We start from the raw sequence: 16,525 nt of genomic DNA, 5'->3' as shown, positions 1-16,525 counted from the left end.
AGGTGGGAAGGAGTCAAGATGACAGTAGAGTGGTATAGTTTAAGTCTTAGTTCTTCCAGAAGTGGCTCCTGTGCTTATGAACAACAGATAACTATTGGTTATTTTCTCCTAAGCTGCTTTCCTCTGTGACATATCTGTTGTCACATTAAACTGGCAGCTCCTATCAGTAATCTTAGGCAAGAGGCTTGCCCAGGTTGCTGCTGGGCTCCATTCCAGCTTATCTTTAGTTTATCTTTATACATCCCAAGTCACTTGATAGTTTAGTCATAAACATGGCAGTCATTTTGTCCTGAAGAAAAGGGTAACTCTGAAGTAGGGAAAAAACAATTTTGCCCTCCAGGGTAGTGAATCCTGATTGTGTTATATTTACCAAGACTGCCTTGATTTATTTGAAGAATAATGTAAATGAGAACTATTAAACAGAAAAGAGTCCTATTGAGATTATTTTCTTTGAGTTTCATTGTGCTTGTGACTACTTTATCAAAAGAATTTCCTTTTCTTTCTGAGTTTTACCATCTTAGTCTTCTTGGAGGTGCCTTTCAGTAAACCAGATTTCATGAAATGATTACTAATCCCATATAGTTCAAATCAAGAAACTTCCCAGTAAATGCAAATTCTTTATATAGTATTTCTTCTGGTAATTGTTTTAGTTTTTCTTATCCTTTTGGAAAAGGGGGAATACTTCCAGAGCAGGTAGAGATTGATTCTGAAGGAGTTACTGATTACTTTGGTACAAGGCCTGACCTAATTCCCAGGCTTCCAGAATTGGTGTAAATACCAATTTGACTGTGGGTCAGCACCAGTTGCCAAAACTGCTGAATTTCTCTCTTATAGAAACAGAAAAGAAATATTTTCTAGCTGACTGGTGAGCAATCTTCCTCTAGAGAGGAGGAGAAAATGCCTGTTTAGCACTTAATTACTTGTTATGTTAGACAGCTATGAAACTTATGAGGCATGAAAGAAGAATAGGCCCCCTCCCCTGATCATCAGGTTGGAAACCAGGTGATGGGAGTCACAACACGGCAAAAAGCCAGAGCAACTTTTTAGGATGTCTTTACTTGAATTTCCTTTCTTGTTTTGTGTTGCTTGATCTTAGAACTTCCCTTGCCTAAGCAGTCTATTCCTTTCTCTGTTGGTCCTGGTTAGTGTTCTATATTCTTCCTTCACAGGTGCTACCTTCTTTCTCTATATATCTGCTTTTTTTCATCTTCTACATCCCCCCAGTAAAGAGCAGCTTCATGGCTTCATGCCTCCAGTGGATTGGCTAGTGTGAAGTGTGATGCTTCTGTTTCCTGGTGTTAAGGCTGATATGTTGTTGCCTATAGACTCTGGTTAGAAAAAAAAATAGATTCTTTTAGGACTAAGACTCTAAGAATATAATTCTCTTTGAATGCTTTTTATTGTGAAGAATAATCCATTTTCCTTTGCCTTCATATATACCCCACTTTTCTTTATCCCTCATATTTTGAGATGGGTTTTTTGTATATTTTAATGGCTGTAGCATATGGTAGAATATACTATAATGTAGATCATCTATACTTTTGTATTTATTTATTTATTGCTGAATCTTAACCAGTCATCTTCTCTCTCCTCCACTTAACTCCTTTGCCTATAGGATGTAATGTATGTAGTTGTGTACTTTTTATGGATATATTAGAAACTTACCAGTCTGTTTTGTACTTTTTATATTGTTCATATATTTATAATCAGAACTTTCCCTTAGGATATTGAATAAATTTAGTCTTCTTTAGAAAACAACCCCCCCCCCCAAATCGCATATTTGTTTCTTCTAAGTCCCCGCAGAGATAAGAGATATGCAGTAAGCCTGGCAGAGGAAATATATACTTATGTATTAACTTTTGGGGCTCAGTGGGAAAGTTTTTTCTATATTTATTTTTACTTCCAGGCATAAAAGTGTGTAGGAAGCCTCTTACCATACCTTTTCTCTTATTATCTCATGCCAGAGTCTTAATGATTTTCATTGTTTGCCATTCTCTTATTTTATTAGTATACAATGAGATCATATTCTAAGTTCATCTAGTATAGATTCATATTGGCTTCTTCTCAAGAGACAAAGATTTACATCTTTTATGAAGAAAGCAGTAGATTGTAGAATGACCTCTTCTTTCATACATAAGTATTGTCCCAAAAGAGTCTGATTCCCAGTATGCGCTCTCTTGGCTTCAACTTGCCACATTGGATTCTGCCACTTAATTTGATTGAGAAGGCTTTAATGTAGGTAATTATAAGGCCACAGCCACATTTGGAAGTACCCAGAATATTAAAACTGTCATTACATTTCCAAAGGATTTAAAAGGACAGTTTTACCCTTCCTAGTAGGTAAGAGGATTCACAGCTCCCATAAGCTACTGAAGGAAATTGTCTTCCAACCAGCCATTTCCCCTGGCAAACACTGAACATAATTTACATAGCTTCCTACTAACTCAGCCTGAACCTTTCGTCCTGCCTGGCTCTCAGTTTTGGAACAGTAGAACTGTGAAATGCTGGCAGTACTGTTCCTGGCCTTGACGCTCTCCAGGCTACAGAGGAGAGAGGGCAGGATAATTGAAGAAGAAGAGCCGAGAGCTGCTGGGGCTTCAGTTCCTGGTGTGTTAAGTTTAAAGATGTCAGTGAGAAGCTCTGGTCATGTTCTTGCCAAATCAGCTGACAGTGGTTCTCAGAGCAGGCCTTATGCACAATTTACTTTTCTTAGTTAATACTAGAGCCTTCTTCATCCTGAGCTTTGGTAGGGTAAAGGAGCTTCATATACATATATACAAATTTTACACAACATAACACTTTGATCCATCCAGTGATATGGCTGTGCTAAATGTAAACTATGGTTTTTTCAGAGTATGATCTGCAGCATTCTGTGTTGAGAGCTATAATATGTGGGCAGAACCCACTGTAACCAAGAGTACCTCCTACAGCACATTGCATATCTATCACATGCAGTAGAGTTACTAAGGAAGATGGTAAAATGCCAATTTTCCCAGTTTATGCTGCTTTCAAAGAGGTAGCATGGGATAAAGTAGTGGAGTCAGGTAGAACAGATCTCCTTGGGGCCATGTGTTGACTTAGCCAAAGATTAACATTATCTAGACCACATTGTATTTTTATTTGTTTTATTAAACATTTATGAGTTACATTTTAATCTAGTTTGCATGCCAGAGTTTTGCGGGCCTTGAGTTTGTACCTCTGGTATGTTATATAAAGTGCTGAATTTGGAGTCAGGAAGGACTTGAATTCAGATCTTCTCTTTAGTACTAGTTGTATAGTTATGAGCCTCTGAGTCTCAGTTTCCTTATCTTTGAAAATAAAAATAATAAAGCCTGTAATACCTACCTTAAAAGGCTGATGTAAGACTTGGATGAGATAATATGAAGCCATGCTAAATGAAAGCCAGCCAAATGTTGTCTATGAACTGTAATAGACCGATATTTCTGTGGGCACATCCTGATAGGTGAGTAAAAGCAGAATTTTATTTCAAATGACTAATTTTAATTTATAGAAATAGAAATCCTGATGGTGGCAACTAAGGGATTAGCTTTCCTGCTTACGGAATCTGTCTCAGATGCTTGTGAGTTTTACTGGTTGAGTTTGGCAATAAATATATGTGGCTAGATGGGCAATCAGGAAATGTCAGGACAGTTCCAGAGAAATGTTTCACTTGTCTCCATGAAACATGTGATTAAGTAACCATTTTAGTTTTTATTCTAGTGTCAGTGACTCCCAGAGTAGGAGTAAGAGTCATGGTTGTTCACGCAGATCTAGTTCTGATTGGCAATGTAAAACAGGATTCTAAACAGTTTTCACAATTATATTTCAGGCCACCTTTTCAAACTCACCAAGACTTGATTGTATCCAATGTGGCAAATTTTTGTTCATCATTCAGAATGAATCATCTTTCTGTTAAATGAAGGAAAGTCGCTGTGAACTGTTTCTGGCAAAATGTTCTTTAAATGTTTTCATTTTCTTAAGCCTTTCCTGTGGTTTCTATTAGCTGAATCCAGGAAGGACTCAGGTTTTTAAGGTGAACGTATTTGTAAATGTCTAAGATTCCTAGGGGCAGATTGGTAGTGCTGGGCCTGGAGACAGGAAGAGCAGAGTTCAAATTTAGCCTCAGGCACTTAATAGCTGTGTGACTCTGGACAAATCATTTAAAACTCTGTTTGCCTTGGTTTCCTCATCTGTCAAATGAACTGGAAAGGAAATGTCAAACCTCTGCAGTATTTTTGCTAGGAAAACCCCAGATGGGGTCACGAGAAATTGATCATGTCTGAAACAAGTGGACAACAACAATGAAGATTCCCAACTCTAGATTGCTTGTTTTTCACAATAGTCAATTTTCATTTGTCTTCTGGGAAGATGTCAAACATCCTTTTGATGAAATTATTTTGTATATTCCCTGTAATGGATGGGAATTCAAGGATGAATATAATGAATATAATTTTTAAGTAAGGACTACTACTTTGGGAGAGAGTTTAGGTTTCATTCCCACCATTTTTGTTCTGGCTGTGTTCTTGTTTGAATTACTTTTTTTTCTCTGCTTGCCTATCTGTAAAATGGAGAGCTGATTTAATACCAGTAACATGGTATTAGAATTGGCGAGGTAGAGACTGAAATAGTTTTAAGTTTCTTGAAGAAAATGTGAGAACATTTTAAGCATTGTCTTATGTAGCTCAACCCTGTGGGGTTTTTTGGTTTATATTTTTCAGTACCCAGATCTCAGACAAGAATCTGATTCTCCATTTGTCTTCATCTGCACAAATCCCCAAGAAATGATCCTGAAGTTTCCTATCAAAGGAAAACACAAAATCTGTAAGTTTATTTCCAATATAATTTCATTGCCAAACGTTTGCATCATGTTTGTTTAACCTGCCCTGCTCCTAGTGCCAATTGGTGATTATTTAGTGAATTAATACAATTATATATCTGTTGTTATCTCATTGTCTTAATATTAAGTTCAGTGCTATGTAACTTTTCTTACTTGGCCTATTATCCGTGAGAAGAGAGCATGACATAACAGAGGGAATCATTCTAAACTTTTTTTTTTTTTTTTAGCCCTTAACTTCTGTGTATTGGCTCCTAGGTGGAAGAGTGGTAAGGGTAGGCAATGGGGGTCAAGTGACTTGCCCAGGGTCACACAACTGGGAAGTGGCTGAGGCCAGATTTGAACCTAGGACCTCCCGTCTCTAGGCCTGAGGTACCCAGCTGCCCCCTCATTCTAAACTTTCATTCTTTTATTGTCAAATACTCTTTCTTCCTAGAGATGTCTTGAAACATTAACATTTAGGACTCCTCTAAAATGTAGAAGCCTATTTCTTCAGTCCAGAGAAGAGTCCTGAATATCTGCTTACATATTCAATTCACGAGCAGCCTGGAAAATAAATCATTAAGTAAAGACAGCACTTTAATAATTTACTTTTTGTTCCTCAATGTTCTCTTTGACTCTGACTTCTGAAGACTTCATATGACCAATTTAATTGTTCTTTCAGAGACTAGCTGAGTGTCATCCTTTTTCCACATTTCCCACTGATAGTATTTTTTCTGGGACCATTTCATGGATTCTTTGTTTTATCTCTTCTCTCATTCTGGGTAGTCTCTTCCTCTCTTGTAGTTGTGGTACAATATATTCTTGTTAATTTAGTCTTTCCATTTTCAACTTCTCCTTCAGCTCCCAACCTCTCCTTTTGATCTAGCACTTCAACATCCTCTGCTTATGGATATTTCAACATAAATTTTGCCTATAAGCCCAAAGAAAATATGATAAAGATTTGCCTGCATTTTCTGCAACTTCTCTGACTTCAACTTATTAGTCAGTATAGTTTATCATTATATGAGGCAGCTAGGTGGCACAGCAGAGAGTGTTGCTGGGCCTGGAGTCAGGAAGACCTGTGTTCAAATTCACCCATACTTATTAGTTGTATGACCCTGAGCATGTCATTTAACCTCAGTTTGCCTTAATCAACTGGAGAAGAAAATGGCAAACCAGTCCAATATCTTTGCCAAGAAAACCCCACAGCCTGTGTTAGCATGCTATGGGGTGATCACAAAGCGTCAGGCTCAACTGAATGACTGAACAGTAACAAATGATTTATCATTAATTTATTGATCAACTGAGATGATAATATATGAAATACTTGGTGGAACTCAAAGAATTATGTAAATACAAGGTATCATTATTATCGCTGCCATGTTACCACTTAGAAAATGGCTCTGATGAATCAGAGATTCATGCTAGACCAGTCAACTAGTCATCCTCACAGACTACTCTAGAACTGAGCCAGCCATTTCCTGCGTGTGTTCCATTGGCCTCAGATGGACTGTTTGGAATATGGGGATGGATTAATTCAAATAATTGTTAAATTAAATGACCTTCACCATCCAGAGGGCATGCATCCCAGAGATCCTTAGGAAAACAGATGGTCCTTACTTATATACATCTCTTATATAGGAACTACCACTCCAGACAGCTACATAAGGAGGAGGTGGCCACAAAGGGGTTTCTTTTCTTCTCACTGTTTAAGCTTGATATTTTCCCATACCTTCCCTTCCCTACTTACATCTTCATTGTTTTATGAGACTACCCATTCCCCAACCCCTATTTCCATTTCTTACCTCACTGTACTTAGGATCAGTCCATGGTATGATCCTGTTGAGCATATAAGTAGCAGAACTGGCCATAGAGAATTAGGGAAGGAGAATGCCAGCTAAGGAAACTTCATTCACCTGCTTCTTCCTTGTTTTCCTACCATTGCTGCTCCCCTGAGGATGAAGCTGAAATTGGTTTTGTCACCAAGACCCTAGGCCCTAAGCCATTTATGGAATTGTACTGTTACCCACCATGTATAGCACTGATTTTTTTAGAGAAATGCCTTCAGAAAGCCAAAATGATGCCCAGAGGCATATCTCCCTTTATTAGAACTGAATCAAGGACTACCCTTTTTTCTTTCTGTTTTGAAGAGGATTGAGATGGTTTTTATATCAGACTTTTGGTACATCCAGGTACATACTATTTTCATTTTGGGGGATTTTGAGTTTTCTTAGTGTCTAAGTAAAGAGGGGCAGACTTGGTTTTAAATTCCCTGCTGATTTAGATTATTGTTAGCAATAAAACACTTAGAAAATATACAAAGAATTCTATGGGTGATTCAGGGACCAACAGGTTAGGAACAAGTTATCAATATTTGATTTAGGAGTAAACTATGGGAGAAGAGAAACCCTGGTTGGTAGACACAGAAAGTAAAGTAGATGAAATCATCCCAGGGGAAGGTAAGGACAGTAGGGAGTGGGGAGCAGTTTTGTGGAATGAAAAAGTAACGGAGAGTCAGTAGGGCTAAGAAGTGTCCTTGGCAATTTACAGTGATAGGAGATCTTGGCCTCTAGCTACTGGGACCCTGGTTTCTGCTCTCCTTTCCTTCCTCTTTGTCTTTGACCACTAACACCAAGGAAAGTCTCTGATAACATAATAGGGGTAGAGAGACTTTCCCCATCCTCTTCAATTAGGACTCTGAATGCATTTTTCTGTAGAAACATTGTTATACATGGTGATTGATAGTACTATACTAATAATTGCACTTTATGTTACTAGACACTTTTTGGGTTAAATAGACTTGTGATCTGGCATAAGAACCAGCCATCCTAGATAATATCTTTTCTCCAAATTAATCTGTATACTTTGGGGTTTGAAAGATGAAACACATTGACTGAACCCATAAATAATGGTTTTGGGATACTTAACAATAAAGGTGAATAGAGATAAATATGGGGAAAAATAGAGGTAGTTGTGACTTTTATATTAAAAAATGCTGTATATGATAAATACATTAGAGGGGAAAATGTTATTAGTGTTTACAATTTCTCAAGGAACTTTTATAGACAATGCACAGAGCACAAGAAGTCTCTTGAGCATAGTTTGGGCAACATCTCTTTATAGTAATTTTTCTTTAGGAAAATGCTTAGAATTTTAAACAATTAACTTACTGACATAGTGGTTCACAAGTTGGGGGCACTTTGTACTGCTTTGCATTGATAATAAAGACATCTCCCCCTTTTGCTGACCTGCCATTTACTTTTAGCTGCCATGGTTAAGGTTATGTTTAATACTGAAATACTACATCATATTTTGAAGTTTCCAGAGAATGCAGCTGAGTTGACTATCTGAAGCTTCAAAGAGTCAAGGTTTCTGATGTTAGGGAAAAAAACCTCTTAAGTTCATGTTTTACTGGTGGTAAAGTAAAATTCATATACAAAGGAAAACACATGATGGATTTACTTTTCAATAATGAACTCATTCATATTTATGTTCTTCAGTCTCCCCCCAACTAACCATTCTTCCAAGGTCTTTTCTTTCAAGAAATTGGATTGCTCCATTCTACTCTCATTAGCTCTCAATTTCATGACCCTTCCACCAAACCTAATGATTATATTGACAACTTCCAAATTTTTCCCTCTTTGGTGCTTTGTTCTAGTGTGACTGAACTAGCCACAAGTTGTGGCTTTCATAAACTGCATGAAATTCACTGAAACAAGTATTTGAAACTTTATAATGCCTTTTGTGTGAAGGCAGTTAAACTTTAAGGAAAATCCTGCTTGGAAAAAAGAATTGCATCAATTTTTTTAAGATGTGGGATCCTCAGTATGAAGCAGTTAAATGATGTGACCAAGTTCATGTAGTAAATTAGAGGTAAAGCTGAAACCATATCTTAATTTCAAAACTCCTAGGTTAATTTAGCAAGTCACAAGAAGCATTCTGATTTTGTTGTTGTTTTTGTACCAAGAACAGAGTATTGGAGGTCAAGATCTCTGTCCTTTTTGCTGGGTCATACTGCCCATTTTTTACCATCTATAAATTGAAGAAAACTTTATTTTTGACAGACCCTCATGTGCAAAATATCTTCACTAAGAAAATAATTTTCATGTTCTTAACTTGTTCATATAGTCTAGTAAAAAAAGTGCATATTTTGTATCTGGCATTATTTTTTTCCCTTCCACGATAAATTTCTATTTTGTGTTTGTTGTTTTGTTTTATCTGGATATCTTGGGGCATAATATTTCTATCCTAGAAATGATAAAGGGAAAAAAATAGATGATTGGAGAGGAGTCATCTTAAGACAATTTATTATGCTTAGGAATTTAAGACCTCAGATTTGTATTATATATTATACTTTTCAAAATCAAATTGATATTTATCACCTCACAACAACCATGTCAATCAAGTATGTAGAGCCTATGTTATTATCCTTATTTAACAGATGATGAAACTGGAGGTGTATAAAAATTAAATGACCTGGCCAAGGTCACACAACTAAGTGGCAGAAGTAGGACTAGGTAGATTACAGTTGTTCTGATTTTCAGTGCACTTTATGGCACCTGACAGACACAGCTGTTTTGGCTAATAATAAGCATATATGTGTAACAGTGTGTACTTGTGGGATTTCAGTACACCTTCATGATCTTGGAAGAAGGTTCTTTTGATTTCCCTTTTACTCAAATTACTGAGGCTCCCCACTCCACACCCTGTTTATTAAGACTTGCAATTTAACTGGATGTGTCTTTGTATAGTAGAGAGCAAGCTGAACACCATTTTCAGGGCAGAAAGACAGGAATCTTGTTATGATGTCTGTCACAAGGTGACCCTGAGACTTTCTAATGCTGAGTTAGGGCCTGTGCTGTTCCTAGGAGTTGTTGCTCATGAAGGTTGATTGTGGGAGATGGGGGTTAGAGGCTAGCTACATCAGTGATGCATTTCTCAATAGGGTCACCTGGGAGCAGAAGGTGGCTTGTTTTCTGAATTTTAAACTTAGAAGAGTCCCATAGCCTGTGAACTCTGCCCTTCTTAGCCAGTGATAGGGGCCCTTTGTCAGTAGAGCATTCATGCGATTTCTGCTCTACTGTTTGAGGTCACTCCCCCTATTGAGCTCAGAGGCTGCTCTGGGGGTGAGAAGAACTGCTCCTCTCACTGTGGGGGATATTCATGCATCATGCCTAGCCAGTTAGCAGGTTCAGCAGTGGGTATCCCACTGTGTGAAGGGCCATTCCTTTATTACATATGTGTGTTGTGTTCACATCAGACACCCTGAAAAAAGTGATAGGTTCTTTTTTAGTAGCTGTGAAATGAGAGACTTCACTTCTTATCTCCTTTGGAAAATACCCACTGGGGTTTTTCTTTCTTTTTTCTTTTCTTTTTTTTTTTTTTTCCCTATGTGTCCTACACAATGCTTCTAGCTCCTTCATTCCTATATAATGGAATTCTAGAGTTTGGAAGTGTCTGACTCCTGAAGCAAGATAATTGAATGTGACAGGAACAGGGTAACTAGGAGACCTGTGGGTCTACAATAGATTTGCATTGCAAATATAGTTTTAAAATAATGAGATTTCTTTATTCTCTTTTACAGGGAAACTGGATTCCAAGATCCATCAAGGAGCAAAGAAAGGGTTAATGAAGCAGAAAGCAACTGTCTGACTGAGAAAAGGAACCTACACTTTGCTAGTGGAGAATCCAGAGTTGTGTGCTTCCTTTGAAGTGCAGGCAGTAAAAATCCCCAGGCTGGATTTAAGCGTTGACTCTCTCAGAATATAAACTCTTAACAAACTGTCTAAGTTCTTGGGAGGGTGTAGTGAGAGGGTGGAGGGAAAAGGCTTTCTTCACACAGTGGGCTTAAACCTTGCATACTGTTTATAAAAATAATTTTAAAATTCCAGGTCTCTGACATTTTTTTTTCCATAAAAGGACTGGAAGAGTATAAATGAGAAACTTTTTTCCTAGCTTTGTGTTGTGTTCCTTTTGGGAGACTTTGTTTCTCAGGAAAGCAATTATTTTAAAGGTCTCCTTAGGAAAGATTCAAGAAGTGTTTATTAAGCATTTGCTATGTGCCAGGCACTATGCTAGGTCCTGAGTTTACAGAAGTAACCTAACGTGGTGGACTGGCAAATCTCAAAATGTTCAAGGCTTGGAAAAGGACAAGAGGATTTTTCAAGACACTTCATTACCTCCACTTCTGTCTCCTTTTTCTAAACTGACTGGTCTCCAAAACAAATCAGCTAGTTGGTCTTCATCCGGAATTGGCATTCTCTCTCTCTGTTTGTGTCTCTTTTTCTACTTCCCTCTTTCTCTCTATAAAACTAATTGCTATCCCAAGACTGCTCTTATATTCCTGATGAACTGATAAAACCTTCCTTCTTTATTCCACTTCCCCTAAAGAAAGAAAAGCCTTCAACGAATGTATCCAAACGTCCCCAAACACTGAAACTAAATCTTCAAATCACACTCTGGCTGCTATGTAACCCAGTGGATAGAGCACTGGATCAGGAATCAGGAAGCTCCGATTGAGTTCGAGATACTAGCTGTGTGACTCTGGGCAGGTCACTTAACTTCTGTTTGCCCTCAACTTCCTCATCTGTAAAATGAGAATAATATCAGCACCCACCTCATAAAGCTATGAGGATCAAGTGAGCTATTTGTAAAAAGCCTGGCATATAGTAGACAATATGTAATGTTTATTCCCTTCCCCTCTGGAAAGTTATGTGCTTCGAAAAAGCAGGGGTGGTGGTGGTGGTGGTGTACAAGAGAAATATGATTATTACTAGTTAGTCTGGCCGCAGTTAGGGAAACATTTTGTTTCTGAAGCAGTTCTAGAGAGCCATTAGAATCTTAGTTCCTGGCTTCTTGAGGAAACTTACAGCCTTAAAATATGTATGTTCTGCTTTTTATAAAGCTATGGCATTACTGGGGAAGTTGGATTCCCTCCAGTAGTTGTGTGCATGACTTAAAAAAAAAAGGGAAAAAGTACTCTGTGTTATGAATAAGATTAATTTCCCCTTTCTTTAATCCTTCATATTCAGCGTTTATTTGCATTGAAATGCCTACACTCATTATGCATTGATGTTCACTCAACTGTGAACCCTGCTTGCTGCATAGCTCTAGGCACCAGTTCTACATGGCCTGAGTGTTACTGATTCCCAGCAAAACCTATCACATATTAGCTTATGATGGGAACATACAATGGTGTCTGCTCTTGTTGTTTAACCTGCATGGCAAAAGTGGGAAGCATAGCACTTCTTAAAAAATTACTTATGGGCCTCATACAGACAATAGTGCTATTAGCTAATGAAACTAGACCCAGTTCACTAATACAGTTAACAAGTCTATCAAGACAGTGACGTTCTTTTATTAAGGTGCTGGATTTTGTTTAGTTCTTTACTCAAGGAAAACAAATGAGCAGAGAAAGCAAGGTTTCCTTGTCTCTTTTTTTGAAGAGAGAACTGGATTGATGCCCCCACCTAGGCAGGCCTCAAGAAAAGGAATCAGAAACAGCCAAGAAATCTGATTATACAGTTCTTCCACATGCTCAATAAGGATCTGGGCTAAGTAGGAAAGTTGCCGGGAGAATGATGTGGAAAACCAGGCTTTTAGATTTAGAGTTTTATTCCATTTGGGGTTTGGGGTAGGGATAGGTTGGAAGGCAGGAAGGAGAAATGAGGGAGAAACTTGGGGAGATGACTCAGCATCTGTATGATAAAAGAACATAATTTAAAGCCTGGGGTAGATTTTTTTGCAGCCCGTATGTGAGACTCACTCTGGACTGATCTTTCAGTATTTACATTTCACACTGACCTTGGGACTACTTGGACTGGAGGAAGTTTCACATTTCTGAGCTGGTTTTCAGTTGCAGCCAAAGTGACTGCGCCCCCTTTTGGCTATAATTGGGTCAGTTTTAATCATCTTTTTCTTTTAGCACCTGGAGGACAGTTTAGTTTTCTTTCTTTTTTAAATTAAATTTTATTTCATTCCCTCTTCTCTTCAGTTCCTAGGCCATAGTTATTTGCAAGCTTGAAAGTTGGCTATGCATGATCGTGAAGGCTACCCTTAAGGCCTTAAGGGTAGTTCTTAAGAATTTAAGAGAGTTCTACATGTTTTGAAGGGGGAAGGAAATTTGCTTGTAAGAAAACCAATATGAAGAGGTGGATGTAGATTTCGCCCAGTCTTTAAAAAAAATCAAAACCCTTACCTTCTGTTATAGAATCAATGGTAAGTGTTGGTTCTAAGGTTTAGAAGAATAATGAGGGCTAGGACACTGTGGTTAAGTTAAGCCTAGGGACACAAAGCTAGGAAGTGTCTGAGGTCAAATTTGAACCCAGATCCATCCCAATTCTAGGCCTGGTTCTCTATTCACTAAGCCACCTAGCTGCCGCCTTCTCCTAGTCTTTTAAGTCAGAAACAGCTGGAAACTTCAGGAAGTCAATAGGTAAGCAAGCAAATGTAAAAATATTTAAGTCATAAGGATGATTTTTTTTTAGGCCATTACAAATGAATTTTATACTAAAAAATCCCTTTACCTTTACCCTCTTTTATTAATTATTTTTAAATTAACTATTACTAATTTATTAATTTGATTAGTTTATTTTAATGCAGATTATATTTAAGACTTTTAAACATGTCCTTCCCCAGAACCCATGAACCAGAAATATAAAAACTAGGTTGGAGGTTGTTCTGCCTAGCTGCAGAATGACCAACAAAAAGCAAATATTCTTTATACAGGAGATCCATAAATTTCAGTTTTTTAAAAGAATTGGGAGAGAAAAGAGAGCCCAAAGAATTTTTATATTCCCTGGAATTCAAATGGCAAGTGCCTAGTGGTTGCTCTCAGCCTCTGAAAATGTTGGTGGGGAGAGATGGGAGATACATATAACACTCAGGCCCCAGAAGTTAAGAAAGCCAGGAACACGTGGGAGAGCTTTTTAGCCTCAAAATGCTAGAATGCTGGAGCCAGCATAAAAATAGGAGGCCATTCACTTTCCTAAAGTTGTTTTGGGGGTATGTATACATTTGTGTATTTATATACCCTTTCCATTAAAAAGAGGTAACATGGACATTTTCCCAATTGGGTGAAAAGCAAGGAAGTACAAAAGTTGGCCAGCCAGATCTTGAGGAAAATGAGGGGAGGGATCAGGGAAGAAAGGGTGTGTCACCCCAACAAGAATGGGTGGAGCCAGCTTAGGGATATGACCAAAGAAAAGGGGATAAATCTAGGGGTGGGATAGGACTTGGATGGGACCAGCCAGGAAATGCTCCTGGAAAATAGAAATAAAAAGACTGGTTTATTAAACAAATAGAACTCAGATAAGAGCCTAGGATTACCCAAGAGAAGAAAGGAAACTGCTAAGAAAGGAACAAAGGGTGTCTGAGTGATAGGGGGGAGGGGAATAAAGGAGTTAGAAGGTACAGAAAATCAAAATCCAGAAATACTTGAGATCACCACTTTCTTTCACTCCACATTTAAGCTTATGTTTCTTTAGTTTATGGTGTCCTATAGCTTATGGTAGCTATAGAATCAGACTCAGTTTAATTTTTGGAATAATCGAATAACATTTTTTGGTAGGGCTATGTTGCTTAGTAACTATTTAATATAGCACCTAATCTTTCATGCCTAATGTCTTGATAAAACCATTTTTATTATAAGCTCAGTATTATTCTTCTTACCCCCTCGGAGATCATTTTAACTTTCTGCAAATGGTGGATGGCAGTGACTATTTTCAGACCTAAGAATAATTTATTAAAAAACAACTGCTTTGCCAACTCAGATTGGAGGATTTAGAAAGTGGAGGAGATGATCTCTAAGGCCATTTCCCACCATAAATATGATTCTTTGGGATTATTTTATTTTATGCTAAGAGTTAGGCCTCCAATCTATCTGGGCCAAGGTTAGATACCAGTTTTGTCATAATTAGACCCTTTCTTCAATCCTTTCTCAGGGTAAAATAGTGGATAAAATGCTGAATTTGGTTCAAGAAATTTCAAATATGTAACTATAGGAAAGCCATTTAACTTCTTTGATCTATATTCTTTATTTATATAGTAGTATCTATCCTTCAGGGTTGTTATTAAAAAATGTGATTGTGTAAAGAAGGGTTTTTTTTCGGTGTACCTCAAAGTGCTATGTAAATATCAACTAAAAATATAACTTTTCTAGATTTAGTACTTACACAAATGATTCCGATTGCACCTCATAGAATTTCATCTCTCTCTAAGCTTATATCGGGGATAAAGTTTGTTCCACCATAGCCCAGGAACAAGCAGAGAGGAATCATGAAAATTCCCAGCTCAGTTTTGTTTTGGGAACATTCCAGGATCTGGGTCTTATTTCCAAGTCATGTGCTATCCAGAGTGTGAGAGACAACTGAACTGTATCTAGAGATAAAAGAAGAAAGGGAGGTCACAGAAGCACAAGAGAGGAGGAAAATAGGATAGAATCCAAGAAGAGATACAGGCCCTAGTTAAATAGTAAAGAGTAGGGAGCCTCCAAGATCAAGATAAATTTCCATTTGATATGGAAAATGGGGAGGGAGCCTTAGGTGAAGGTCCTGAAGAGGTTCAGAACTTAGTAGAGGGTTAGGAAAAGCAAGATTACAACAGGTTAGACCTAGAATGAAAGACTAAAGAACGGGAAGATGGAATTTGGATTATTTTGAGTTGCAGAAAGGAAAGAGAAATATCTGGGTTTGATTATGCCCAGGATGGTGAGATGAAAGGGAGAAAAAAATGAAATTCCCACCAGGAAGTGGATAGCAGTAGATATTATTATTCCATTTGAAAGATAAGGAAGCTAAGGCTCCCTTGGGTGGAAGACTTGAATCCAGACCTAGCCCAGGCTTTGAGTCTGATACTTTTTCTTTCTTTTTTTGTCTGATATTTTTTCCAAACCATCTTGCAAAGAGTGCTTTTCTTTTGGGTTTATGGCTCTGTTCTTTCTGGTAAGCAGGGCTTTTCTTCTCCTGGATGTTTACTGATCAATAAATTAGCAGTCAATCGCTAAAACATTTGCTAATCACCTACTAAGTGCCAGGCCTAACACTCATTAGCCCCATGACTGAAAAAGTAAGGTGTCCTTGTCTTTTAAAAGGATTTTCAGAGACTACACTAGATTCTGATCAAGTCGTTCTCAGGCCTAACTTCAATCCTCCCTAGACTAGACAATTTGCTTTTCTGAGTTCCTCACTTCAGGTTTCCTCGAACTACTCGTTCCGTCTGTAATCTGTTCTCCGGGTTTTCTTGGATTCCTCACGTAGGAAATCTGCTCTCCAATCCGGACTCCGCGTGGCCGCGCGCTCCGGGACCAGGATTTGCCTCTTCCATCCGGGTTCCGGGTTTCCCTCCCCCTCCCTCCCCGCCCCCAGCGCTCTCCCGCTCCGTACTCAGGATCTCTTTCCTCCGGGTTTCTCCGCGCCGACCACGAATCCGGATCCGCAGGCCCAGTAGTCCAGTGTCCGGGTGTTCTGGGCGGCCCTGGTTGTCCCGGGTCCCGGATCGCGGCGGCGGCGACGGCGGCGGCGGCGGCGGCGGCAGGAGGGACCCGCGGTCCCCCGGACACAGCGGCACCGGCCGGGCCGGGCGGGGCGAGCGGAACCGAGAAGGGGAGGAGAGCCGGAGCCGGGGTGGGGTGGGGGGAGGGGCTTCGGGCACGGATGGCGGCCTGGGGCCCGTAGCGGCGGCGGCGGCGGCGGCGGCGGCAGCGGCGGCGGC

At 38.8% G+C, this 16,525-nt stretch overlaps 1 protein-coding gene across 3 annotated transcripts in view; it reads left to right on the top strand.

Annotated features, from left to right (window-relative positions):
- Positions 1-10,701, top strand: part of TRIP4 (thyroid hormone receptor interactor 4) — a 52,739-nt gene extending 42,038 nt beyond the window's left edge. For all 3 annotated transcript variants that reach the window (XM_044665352.1, XM_044665350.1, XM_044665351.1), the window contains exons 12-13: positions 4,719-4,821; positions 10,401-10,701. In XM_044665352.1, coding sequence (XP_044521287.1) covers positions 4,719-4,821; positions 10,401-10,468 — 171 coding nt within the window. In that variant the 3' untranslated portion in view covers positions 10,469-10,701. The remainder of the gene's footprint in view (positions 1-4,718; positions 4,822-10,400) is intronic.
- Positions 10,702-16,525: the final 5,824 nt, after the last annotated feature.

Source organism: Gracilinanus agilis, chromosome 2 (genome assembly GCF_016433145.1).
Source record: "Gracilinanus agilis isolate LMUSP501 chromosome 2, AgileGrace, whole genome shotgun sequence".
NCBI lineage: Eukaryota > Metazoa > Chordata > Mammalia > Didelphimorphia > Didelphidae > Gracilinanus > Gracilinanus agilis.
Note: the sequence above shows the minus strand (reverse complement) of the source record. Positions and strands in the feature narration are given on the sequence as shown.